Source organism: Sciurus carolinensis, chromosome 9 (genome assembly GCF_902686445.1).
Source record: "Sciurus carolinensis chromosome 9, mSciCar1.2, whole genome shotgun sequence".
NCBI classification, from domain to species: Eukaryota; Metazoa; Chordata; class Mammalia; order Rodentia; family Sciuridae; genus Sciurus; species Sciurus carolinensis.
The window spans coordinates 35,716,536-35,730,262 of NC_062221.1; the positions used below are offsets into that span (position 1 = coordinate 35,716,536).

At 29.6% G+C, this 13,727-nt stretch overlaps 1 protein-coding gene across 1 annotated transcript in view; it reads right to left on the reverse strand.

Annotated features, from left to right (window-relative positions):
• Nucleotides 1-13,727, reverse strand: part of Si (sucrase-isomaltase) — a 75,062-nt gene that overhangs the window by 30,532 nt on the left and 30,803 nt on the right. The window contains exons 20-26 of the mRNA XM_047564496.1: nucleotides 12,702-12,826; nucleotides 10,888-10,976; nucleotides 9,851-9,900; nucleotides 8,966-9,136; nucleotides 8,045-8,200; nucleotides 4,563-4,769; nucleotides 1,588-1,742 (exon numbers count right to left, since the gene is read on the reverse strand). Of these exons, the coding sequence (XP_047420452.1) occupies nucleotides 1,588-1,742; nucleotides 4,563-4,769; nucleotides 8,045-8,200; nucleotides 8,966-9,136; nucleotides 9,851-9,900; nucleotides 10,888-10,976; nucleotides 12,702-12,826 (953 nt within the window). The remainder of the gene's footprint in view (nucleotides 1-1,587; nucleotides 1,743-4,562; nucleotides 4,770-8,044; nucleotides 8,201-8,965; nucleotides 9,137-9,850; nucleotides 9,901-10,887; nucleotides 10,977-12,701; nucleotides 12,827-13,727) is intronic.

Here is a 13,727-nt window from a genome sequence, read left to right on the forward strand (position 1 = left end):
ACAAGAAATTTACTTAGGGGATAAATCCTGAAAATGCCAGTAGAGGGGCAAAAAAGAGTAGGTCAAAATAACATCTCTATTGCAGCATCATTATCAGTATCCGAGATCTGGACTCAACCTAGATGTCCATCTGTGAATGAATGGGTAAATAAAATGCGGTATACATATGCAATAAAATGTGATTCAGTAACAACAAAAAAAAAAAAAAAGCCCCCTGTTCCTGCTAATGGGCAGAATCACAGCCTTTTGAACAGAATTCCCCTATGTTTCTCCTTTGCTAGCAAAGCGATAAAACTTTCTCCTTTTTCTCAAAAATAAATAAATTAAATTAATGTGAAGTTCAGAATGACTCAAATGCACAATCTGAAATGGTATGTAACCTTTTTTCCCGGGACTTTAAGATAATCACTGTAAATGTTTTTCTACCTATGAAACAAAAATAAATCAGTATTACAATTAACTGTAAACACAATGAATATTTTAATTCTAAATTCTTCCCAATCACTACTCTCAGTTGCTCATTTCTTGTATTTTATACTTATAAATAACAGTGTTTGGGGAAAATGTGTTAAAAGAATGTACTGTTATTTGGGTTATTTGTAAGAATAATATAAAGGAGGAGGAAAAAAATAAAATTTGCAGGAGAGGAAACAAATATAAATAACATGGGACAACTTCAAAGTTTTTATATTAATTATTTTGTAAGCTACTTAATAGTTATGCCTCCCAAATAACAATTAATAATGCTCTTCATCAGAATTTTCTTTTAAAAATATTTTTTCTTATTTTTGAATAAAACTTTGTCAAAACAAAATAAAAATTAAGTCAGTACAGATGTATTTTTTTCCTCATTTGTATCCTGATGATGCATCATTTACCAATCATCTTAAGATTGAAAAAGTGAGCTTGCAACATATAAAATATATTTTAATACACTGTAGTTTGGCTAAAATAAAGACAACGTTTTAAAAATAAATTTATTTACTCTAACATAAAAATAAATACAGATTTTTTTATCTCAGTTTTTGTTCATCAAAACTGGGAGAAAAAATATTAACTCTACCAAGGTAGTGGCTCAGTGGTGGAGCACTTGCCTAGCATGTGTGAGGCACTGGGTTCAATTCTCAGTACCACATATAAATAAATAAATAAATAAATAAATAATAAAGATCCATTCACAACTAAAAATATATGTATAAAAAAATTTAACTATCTCAGATTTCAGTCCAAATAAACTTTTCACAGTTTCAATAAAATAATTCAATGACTTATTCCCAATTATTACTTTTACCGACACGTCATGCTTTTCAACAAGAGGCTAGATGTTAAGAGAAGTATCATATTTATTAATAAAAATTAATCACATTTACATGTAAATGAAATTTTAGACTAGTCCTTTATGATAGTTCTGTGGGTGTACTAATTGTCTAATTTAAAAATATTAAAATTGACAAATATTTAGTACAACTAAAACTTTTACTATGATACTACTCTAGCATGGTGAATGCAATGAAAATAATAATCCTATCTTTTCTTTCTTAAGCTAAAATTAAAATATCTTTCACATCAAATGATTCAATCACTTACATAACTCTTCCAGTGCTTCTCCGTCGAATCTGGATGCCAAAGGGATTTTCCTTTATTTCAACATCATAAAGCCTGTTTTCATAAGTACTTGTTGGAGTGGCTGGAATGTTTAATGGTACTGGAACTTCATATCTCTTATTCTGGGGATCATAGATCTATTGCAGAGAAATAATAAAAGTAGATGTAGTTTGTCCTTATTGTTGACACAGCATGAAAATATCATTTAATAATTTAAATAATTTCACTAAAAGATCATTTAAAATCATTGTGCATAAAATACCTAATTCTAAATCTATGGCCTACTGCATTTATATAGCATTCAAGATGCAAAAATATAAATGGGATCAATTTGAGAATTTAAATTTGCATCTTTTGAAAAATGTTTTGTGATTCATTTTCTAAACAAGAAGTAAAAAATAAAACTTTTAGAGACAAATGTTCCATTTTATGAATAAAGCATAAAATGTGTTTATCCTTTCACACTTAGATGCAAAAGTTGTTTCAATATTTTTGGTCACACATATAATCAGATAACAAATGTTTATGATGCTATGTTTATTCATGTCTTTATTTCCTCAGTACATTTTTTTAAGGTCCTTGATAACTACTGGCAAACTGCTTTCTAGAATTACTTAGAAATTAATATTTTCACTGAAACATGTACTCAAATACTAATTAATATTAAACTACAAGCATTTTAGACAGTTGTTAGTTACAGTTATGTGCACATAATGACATTTTTATCAATGATGGCCCCATATATGATGGTGGTCTCAGAAGATGGTATGGTCTAGTGATATATTTAATTGTCTTGGTTTCTGTTAGCACACTTAAAGAAGTTTGCAGGACAAAATTGTTTAACTGTGCCATTCCTCAAAATGTGTCCTGTTAAGTGACACATAACTGTTATTTTCTTGTTCATGAGAATGTTTGTTTTTCAGCATTTATTTATGTTTATAAAAATAAATGTTTTATGTTTCCTTTTCTTTGAATCTGCCTTTTGTTCTTTGATTTTTCATGAGTATAAATATTTTAATAGTCTTATTTTTCAATCTTTATTTCTCTTTCTGTTAAATATCTACTTATGAGGCTTTCTTAGTCTTCTCAGTTGCATGATTGAAATTACTACCTAAATGTCATATCTTTTTCAGATATTTACTCATTTTCATCTTCTTTTTATTTATTTTCATTTGTTCTTTTTAGATATACATGACAGTACAGTGTGTTTTGACATATTGAACATATATGGAGTATAATTTATTCTAATTAGGATCCCATACTTGTGGTTGTACATGATGTGGAGTTTCACTGGTGGTGTATTTATGAACATAAGAAAGTTATATCTGATTCATTCCACTGCTTTTCCTATTCCCATCCCCCCTCTTCCCTTCATTCTCCTTTGTCTAATTCACTGAAATTCTATTCCCTCCCTCCCCACCTCTTCCCTTATTGTGTGTTAGCAACCACATATCAGAGAGAACATTTGAGCCTTTGGAACTTTGATACTTGGGGGATTGGCTTACTTCATTTAGCATGATAGTCTTTAGATCCCTAAATTGACCTGCAAATGTGTCTTCTGTTTATTTATTGATGTAAAAAAATGATTAATTTTGTATAAGACAATATGGGATGTCTATGGAATTTGTTCCTTTGTATCTATAGTTTGAAAGACTTCTACTAGCCACGTACAAGATAAATATGACTTTACATTTGGTTTTAGGCTTATGCTTGATTTATTTTTCACATGCAACTCAATCTAAAATTTACTTTAGTGTGTTTGAGGCAGATACTTTTCTACATGAGTTATTAAATAGAGTAGCTCATCACTATTAATTTCTCAAGCCTTCATTGTTTGGTATTAAAGTTTTGCACTATGCATATACATATGTTATACATGCATAATGTATATTATTTACATAAAGCATATCTTTTATGCTTTTGTACCATTTTGTTACCATAATCCATTAGGCAATTTTAACTCCAGACCCATATTGTTTCAATTTAGTAACCTTTTAAAACTTTCCTCCTTTTTAAATTTTAACTATTTCTATGTGTCTATCTTTGCAGATCAACTTAAAAGATATTGTATGAAGTCTCAAAAAATATTACACTGTGCTTTCTATGGAAATACTTTAAAAGCAACAATTTATATAAAGTGCACTAACATTTAAAATAACATTTAGTTCAATCCCTAGCACTGCAAAATAAAATAAAATAAAATAAAATAAAATAACATTTAGTTCTACTTGGGGTTTTCAGTGCTTATTAATATATATCAGCACTTTTATTAGTTTTTACTCTATGGGCAATATGCTAGCTCCTATAGTGTTTGGTGTTTTGATTTGATTTGTTTATATTTTGAATTTTTTTCTTGATTTTTCTAAAAAGATCTGCTGCAATTTCAGCTTCTAAATGGTGAAACAGAATTCAATAAATATATTTTGAAGATTTTATTTTACATCCAGTCATTTTGCTGACCTTTCTTATAATTTCCACTAGTTTTCTTAATGAATTTCCTGAGAATTCTTAAAAATAAAATTGCTAACTGTAAATATTAAAAGAAATTATTCTTTTGTATGTTAAATTGCATTAGTAGAAATTTTAGACCACTTTTTAGGGACAATAGTAAGCATCCTGTTTAATTTATTTTAATAAATCTATTAACATAACACAATTCAAGTGATGAGTCTGTTCAAAGATGAACTTTCCTAACAATAATTTAGTTGTTTTTAAATCACCAAATGTTTTATTATTCCCCAAATTAGCAAAGATGAGAATCGTTGCTTAATTGTCACTTACCTATGAGCTATGTGAAAAAAAAATTTTGTGTAGAATCAAAACATCATCAAGCTAATTAATAAAATTAGCCTTCAAAATCCTGTAAAATTACATTCAAAATTCAAATACCTTATCTATTAAAAATATCTTATTTCAAGAGCTGAGTTAAATATTATAATAGTTTATATTGAACATACCTTAAACTGCAGCATATCATTTTTGTGATATTTCACCTCCACACGGAGAGTTGAGATGGGTGTAGATGGTAGCTGTATTCTAGCATTTGCAGTATTCCACTGAAGGTCAGCTGTTATACCCGTTGGTAAATACTGCGTTGAGGTGACTAAATAAGAGTTGTATTGTTTAGGAAAGTAACACTGAGGTGCATTGGATGCAAACAAAGCCTAAAAATACAATGTATGTTTATTGTCAGAAAGTGTAAGCACTGGATCATTTGACTCTTTTAAAAAACATACACCCTGCTAAGAATGGTAGCTTGTGCCTGCAATCCCCACTACTAGGTTGGCTGAGGCAGGAGGATGACAAGTTTAGAGCTAGACTGGACAACTTAAAAATACTCTGTCTCAAAGTAAAAATATAAAATTTAATTAGATTAAAAATAACCTAGACACATACTTAATCAAATGTGTGACTTACAAAGGAAATGTATAAAATAATCTGAAACACCAAGTTTTATAATTATTATATGAAATGTCATTTGAGTCTAAAGATAGAACAGTAGAACTGAAACATGAAATGTGGTAGGTTTGCAATTAAAAAAACAAATTTTGTTGTCTTTATTAAAATTAAGTGCAGTACTCACATCTTTTGATCACACATTTTTCTTACTTTTAATAGTGACTTAACTATTGTTTTTTGCAATGTAAAAGTGGCTCCAACCAATAAAAAAAAAGTAAATTTGGAGCTCACACACACACACACACACACACACACACACACAAATGGGAACCATCAATCACAAGGGCATATGCTTAGGTTCTTTTCTTCCATTTATAATGGCCCTATTTAATCCTTTTTGCTGACTCGTCAATTCCATCTTGACCTGGATTTAAAATAGGAATTACAGTCAAACCTCAGAACCAACTAGTTTGTAAAGAGGTGGAAGCTAGAACTAAGAGAAAGGAAAGGATAATTTCTGGTACTAAATGCTAGTTACTTTATCACAATCCATTCTTCCTATATACCTATTTATTAACTTATATTGTTGGGAAAAGCAATATACTCATTGCTATTTTCAAATCTCTTTGACAAGAGTTGTGTAAACCCCTCCAATGCTCCCTAAAAGAAAGATATATAAATAGATTAAATCAGGTTGGTCTTTACCTTTCCACATTTCTTGTTACATGTGGAATTCAAATACAATGACAGAAGTCATGTTGTGACTGTGAGTGAAATAAAGTGGAAAATATGGAGAAGCCTGAACCATCGATGACAGTAAAATGACAATATATTAGACCTGAGATTCTATAATCATGGAGGGTGTAATTGGTCCTAATGATGTACTCATACCGTATTCCCCCAACCTATTAACCATTACACTGACCTACATGACATTTTTCTGTCTTCTCTGCCTCCTAGTAAAACTTTCCTTATTCTCATAGTACACCTCATGGAAAACAATCAGAATAAAATAATCATTAGATATCATATGTGCCCACCACCTATTACATGATGTGAACTGTCTGGCTTCTATCTAAGGAGAATCATCTCATATGTGCACCCAATTCTACATCTCTCTGCTTCCAAAAATGTTTATCCTTCAGTTCTCCACTCTAACTAATGTTGCATTTAAATGGATTAGCCTTAATATATCAGTTAATTTTATTTCTCCCATCTTAAATTAAAAAGAAAAATATTGCCACACTAATTTCTTCAGCTATTTTTCTCTTTTCTCTGTATTCTTTACAACAAAACATATAAGAATGCATAATACTCACTGTCTTACTATCTGCAATATGTTTCTTCATTTTCACTTTAAATTCATTGTAGTCAGGATTTACCCCCAAAAAATCCATAAGTATTTTGCTTCTCAATATTATCACTTTCATTCTGCCAAATCCATATGCTGGTTTTCATTCTTCATTTTAATGATTTAGAAACATGTTTCACACTATTGATCATTTTTTTCTATCTTAAAATGTGTTTTTCTCTTGCCTTCCAGGACCCAGCAAATTGTTTTCAACTTATTGCTTTTCCTATTGTTTATCAGTCTCCTTTCTCATTCCTCCTCATTTTCCTAATGAAATGTAATGAACCAGGATTTAGTCTTAGAATTCTTTTTCCCTTATCTACTCAAGTTCATTCCCTTAATGATACTAACCCATCACAGGGTTTTAAATACTGTATATATGCTACCCAAATTATAGTGATGACCATATTATACCACTGGTATTTTTTTTTCTTTTCCTGTTTATTTTACTCCATAGTATTTACCTAACATGACACATAATTTCCTTATTAATTGTTTGTCTTCCCATACTAGAACATAAAGCAACAAAGGAAGGTTATCTGCATCCTCAATCATCAGATACAATGGCCAGCTCATGTGGCATCCCAACATTAAAACTTCACTTACTTGACCAAGAATTGTCAGGTGCTATAAAATATTAATTGTTCTTGAAAAAGTAAAGTTTTACGATCTCGTTTAGAAGTAGTAAAATTTGCTTTAGTAAAATTTTTCTCACCTCTCCTTTAAATTTTGATAGTGGAAGAAAGTGAGCATGCTTTGAATGGAATGGGGATGAGTGTATTTGAATGGACAGCTGGAATTTAAAGGGAACACAGAAGAAAATTAAAAATGCTTCACTCTTTGGTTCTCATGAATCTCAGAATCTTTTCTTCTCACTTCTTTTTTTCAATTCTTCCCTAATGTTGAAGATTATGCTCTTTTATCAAGCAATGGAGAGGAATGAGGACAATTTTTCTGGAAGCAGAGATTCTTCTTATTGTCTCACACAAATGCAGACACTCTTGGAAAGGTGCTGGCAGATGTGTTTTGACTTCAGTGGTAATATATATAAACCTAGTGCCCTGGTTATATGAAATAACTGTTTATGCTGCCAAAGCCCAGTGATGAAACCAAAGGATCAGAATTTGAAAAACAAGCACACACACACACACAAAAAAAAAAAAGACATGTTTCTTTTATCCCTTTCCCACAGCATTGGTAAAAATGTTTTCTATGCACAACCATCACTATTCAGAAGAAAGAATTCCAAAAGAAATGTCTAGACATTTCCTCTTAAAAGAACAGACTTTTTAACCCATTGCACACCTTCATAAATTTACTATCTAGAGACAATTCTTTTGAAAGACTGCTCACCAATGGCAACCTAGTTTACCCAATTGAGCTGGTTTCCTACAGCCAATATCTAATAAAGTGCCACAAATAAAGCATCAATTTATTAAATAAATTTACACTATTTAAAGTGTCTGGAGAACAATTCAAACATCCATTGAGTCTTGCAATTACTAAGGTAAATCTTGGAAGAATTAATTAATATAAAGCAGGATTATCTATCAGAGGTAATGATTTCAAATTCTGCATGATTTTTCTGAATGAATCTTATTTATATGCTGTGGAATTAAAACTGTAATATGTAAAGTGCACATTGAAATACTTATGTGAAAATCATATAAAAGTCACAGTTAAAATTACCGTTTGCCATAAACAACCACGCTGTTGGCACTTCTCTTCAGTTGGAGGGTCTGCATCTGGATAACAAGTAAATTTCTCATTTTCAGAGAAAACTTGATTCCATTGAACAATAAAGCTTTTTCCAAGGTTTAGGTTGAGACTCCTAATTAAGAGAACCTTTGAAGACAAAATAAGAAAAAAAATTAAAGATGATTTTATTAAATATGACCATGGACAATTAAAAATATTTACCATTTTACAATGTGACAACCAGAGCAATTCTTCAAAATCAATCATTAATAGTTTTGCCACAATATTTAACATAATGCATCTCAAACAGATAAAACTTCCAAGATGGAGTAGCTATGAGAGATTGTAAAAAATGGAGGAAAACTATTATCTTTAATTCTAGATATGAGTTCACTTTTCAGTTCTGTCATTTAATGTCTAGGAGTCTTTGGGAATACCATATAACTGTATTAACCTCAGTTTCTTCCTTTGTGAAACAGGAACAATAGCCCCTAATAAAAGAGATTGCTATACAGAATGAATTAGATATGAAATTTTAAGTACCTGGTACAATATCTCAGACATACTAAATACAAAGTAAATGTTCATTCCCTCAAAGAATATAATGGGGGGAAAAAAGTCGATCACTTTTTTATAAGGAAGTTTCCAGATTCAGAGGACATAAATACATATTTATTCTGAAACTACTTGCATCCAGTACTTACATGTAGGGCACAAGTTGAAAGGGAAGCAATATGGCATTATGCCAAATAGAAAAAAATGAGAAGGATAGAGAGACAGAAAAGAAGGAAGGAAAGAAGGGAGGGAGGGAGAATTCATGAAGAATATTAATTTAAAAAAACCAAGTGTCTATGATTCTATAACAATAAATATGAGTATAAAACAACTAAAATATTTTATAAGATGGTTTACCTGATTGGAAGCATCATAAATAAAATTACTGTGAACAGTCCCTGGAAGACCATATTCTTCCACTCTAACTTCTGTAACAGTATCTGTCAACCCAAGGACTTTTATAGTTTCAAATGCTAAGGCAGTTCCTTCTTGATATGATGAATGTGAGCATGAAATATTCAAATTGTGCTGGGGAAAGCAAAAGTATATAATGTCATACAGAGAGTCATCATACACTAACCTAAAATAACAAAAGATATATAAAAAAAAGGTTCAATCATCTACATCTCCATTCCCACCAACACTCCCCAAGCAAGTATCTCTTCATTTTTCATACATATGACATAAAAATTAATTTTCAGAAGCAACCAAAATCACTCATGATGCAACTCATATGTGTCCCTTCTTATTTTTGCCCTAACATTGATGAATAACTTAGTTTTGCCTAAAAGAATATACAAAGAAAAAGAAATTCAGCATCTATGAAAATAATTCCTATTAGTTATTCAAAATTTAACCTAGGTACAGATTTTTTCATTCTCATCCAAAATCTGCTTTAGTATCACAGGAACTGACATATTAAAACATCTTCAAATATGTTAAAATCATTTTCCTAGGACATGTTGCTTAAAACCCAACGTAATACTTTAAGAAGTCCAAAGGTTTCAGTGCACAAATTTTAGTATGAAAAATCATCTATTATAATTAAATATAAAATTTTATGATAACAATTTATTCATAATTTAACAACTTTAAGAATTTAATTTTATGAATATTAGATTGCATTTGAGAAAGCTCTGGAGGTAAATGTAAAATAGTTTAAAAAAAGTAATTCATAATAAAAAAATAACCCATACATTAACAAAATACACATTTAACTACGTGTTAAAGGAGAATACTTACATTAGAAACTGAAAATGTGTAGAATATATAGTTGCCATTTTCTATGCTATCTGAAATGGAAAATAATCAAATATTCAGTTTAAAATACAATTAAATTATTTTCTTTACAGTCATGTAACACATTTTAAAAATTATATACAATTTGTTACTGAAGTTTCTTAAACAATTTTGCTTTTATATTGAGTTTTATAACTCTCTGTACACAAAATAATCTTAGCATTTTAATTTCCTTATAAGTTAAGGTAAAGAAATCTATTTGCCTACTTTTTCACAGTGCTGTTTCTAGAAAATTATAAAAGATATATAATTCCAAGTTTATCATTTTAATGATATTTATATGTTATTCTCTACCTAATAAGTCACATGTCAAGTTTTTTGTAGGAAGACATGGCATACCATAAATTTATTTCACTTCTTTTAAATTATTTTTTAATTACTTTTCATTTTGTAGGGAGAAAGAATGAATCTGGAGACATTTTAAGATTGAGATAGACTTAATAATTTAATTGGCTAACATAAATTTACTATGTTTAATTAGGTATTAGCATAAAAACAGCTGTTTTATTTCTTCTTCTTTTTTTTTTTTTGGTGTACTTATTCTCCAGTTTGTCACTAAAAACATAAAATTAAAGACACTGAATAGCAGTAACAAACTGTAAAACACCCTTACCTCAATAATTTGTCATTGATTAAAAAAATATTAAATACTGGTTTCACTTTTTGTTTACAATTACACAATTTTATTTTAAGTACTACAGTCATAATTTAATTTGTACACATGGAAATTTATAACGAATTTTATTTTTAAAATACTAACATAGCATATAAAGATATACACAGTGGTCAAGAACTAATAACAAGCCAATAGACAAAACTAGATATTTCAGTTAAATGTACATAAGTCAAATAATAATGTTAAATTTCATGGAATAACTAAAAATCCTAAAAATAAGAGAATGGATCCTATTTTTATGAGTACAATCAAAACGCCACATTATCACACTAAACATTTAAAAGCATATTTCCTGTAAACTTACCTTTACTTTCTCCATCATCCCAGAAAAAGTCTCCTTTTGCTGTGTTACCTTCATCTAATGCAATTATGAGTCCTAGGGGATTCTTACGGCTGTGAAGTAAAATTAGGTGTGCATATAATTTTTAAAAAATTTACAATAGTGAAATATCCTATAAATAAGTCCATTTCAACCTAATTGTTTTGTAGTTCTTCAGCAACATAAGACCACTAATATTCACAAATTAGTACCTACACTAGAAGTTTTTCAGTGCCAATATTCTTAGGTAAATGCAGAGATAATTTATTTTCTTAGAAAATATATAATATAGATAAGTACAATAGTGTGGTAATGAATTTTTGAAGTCTCTAGCATCTGCAAAATTGAATCAGTGTAAAATTTCAAGTCAAATGAAAATAAAATGGCATCTTATGAATGCTCAATTCAACTTGTATCACTCCAAATTGATGTGTATAAAGTCTACAACTTATACACAAAATAATGAAGACATGATATAAAAATTCTAAAAATCTTTAGTGAAATCTCTAACTTTAAAATTGAACATAATTTTGTCACAGAGAATAATGAGATATGTGATCAATAACAATATTTTTTCTTAGTTATATATTGTCATAAAATAGCATTCCTGAGGATAGATGGTACAAGCAACTGTTTTTATACAGAATATATTTCCTCCGATACACATTTATGAAGGTGGTTTCTCTTGTTCAATACAGCTCAGTGACCAATTTTGAAAGCATAGTCATTAAAGTTACATTATAAGAATAAACAATCCTAGAATGCCAATGCAATTAAATTACTAGTTATCCTCTCATTAATTTATTCATTCAAATAAGCATTTACAGAAAATAGCTTTTCATGGGCCAGGCACTCTAAGAGGTTGAAAGAATAAAACTGAAAAAATTCAAATCATTGCTTTCATGAAGTTTATAGTCTAGGTGAATAGACACATTACACACACACAAAAAGGAAATAATATAGTTTTGGGTATTCTTAATGTTATATAAAAGATATAAAATATCTCTATACTCTTGGACTCAATACTACAAAATAAAACACCAGAGCTGTTAAGTTTCTTCTTTCATTCTAAATATAGAAATATTTAAGAGTCTTACTCTTACCAGAAAACTATTTATTGTGCTTTACCTAAACCAAAAAATTTACTTCGTTTCCAATTAAAAAAAAATATTTAGTTATCTGGTCAACAAGTTATTGGGCCATCTATATAATACCAAATTATGGAGCATTTGGAGGTTTTGGGCTTGTTTATTTTGATTTGTTTAATTTTGTTTTGAGTCCAGCTCTTCCTAAATACCTTTGACTGGTCTCAAACTCAAAATTCTATCACCTTAACCTTCCAAAGAGATGGACTATAGGCACACGCTACTGTGTGCCTGCTCACTTACCAAATGAAAGGCAAAACATTCTAGAAAAAGAAAAATTTTGTGACAATTATATGTTGAAAATCCAAACATGTAAATACTGACACATCTTCAAATTATATAACAAGCATTAGTATTTTATGTTTTTATCAAGAACAAGAGATTATCTTGAATTCTCTATTTTCTACAGAGAACATGAGTAAATATTTTGTATGGGAAAAATATTTAATATAATAGTGTTAATTTTTTGAATCAAGACCTTTGCTATTATATATATTTAATATACATAACCATGAGGATTATGGTTAAGCATTACCTCTGTGTGTCAAACATCTTCTGGTGAAAAAACTGAACATTAACCTCTGATTCTTGATAAAAATATGAACTCTTAGCACATATTAAATTTCAGATTTTAGCTAGTGACTTTCATTTTACCTTGCTGTTGTTGTTACTGCTGGTTCTTGGGTAGGGATGATATAACCTCCTCTGATATGTAACCCTATCTTATCTGCTGGAAGAGGAATATCAACCCGCTGTTTTCTCCATGGTCTTTTTGCACCCTAATATTTAGAAAATTAGAAGGTTTTTTTATGATCAGTGAAAACTTTAAATTCCATTCCACACTTTCATTATGTGCGGTCATTCATATCAACCAAATAAATGTGATTATGTTGCTTTCTAACTTTTAAAGAAAATTCTATTCCTTCAGTTTACTTAATAGAGTCAGTAAAAAATGAACTTACTTTCTCTAAAATTTGAAAAGATTGATATGGAGAAATTAATTTCATTTGCATGGTAATTAAAACTAATTTTAAATAACCCCACTCTAGTATTTTACTTTAATGTGAGGAATCACATTTCTACATTCTGATCAACATTTTTGGCATCCTCAGGAGAGAAAGAATATGTGGTGTTTTTCTGTCTGGCTTATTTCACTCAACAGAATATCCTCCAGTTGCATCCATTTTGCTGCAAATGCTAGGGATATCACTCTTTGTAACTGAATTACATACTACTATGCATATACATATGTTCTTTATCCATTTATCTGCTGATAGACATCAAGGTTGATTCCATATCCTATTTATTGTGAATAATACTTCAGTACATAGAAGTGCAAGTGTGTTCATATCATTTTCTTTGGAAATCTATCTAGAATTGGGATTTATAGATCATACGGTGGATCTAATACTTTGAGGAGCCTCCTATATTGTTCTCTGGGGGAGAGGGGACAGAGGGACGTTAAATAACAGGTAAAAAAGTGCAATCAGAAATAAAAGTTTTAGTGTTCTACAATACAATGAGGTAATTTTAGTTCACAATAACCCAGTATATATTTTATGGATAACTAGGAAGAGCACAAAGTCTCCAAAAACAATGTAGTGATAGGAAGATTAAAAAGCTAATTACTCTGATTAATCCCACACAAAGCATGCATGTATTGACATAATACACCATACC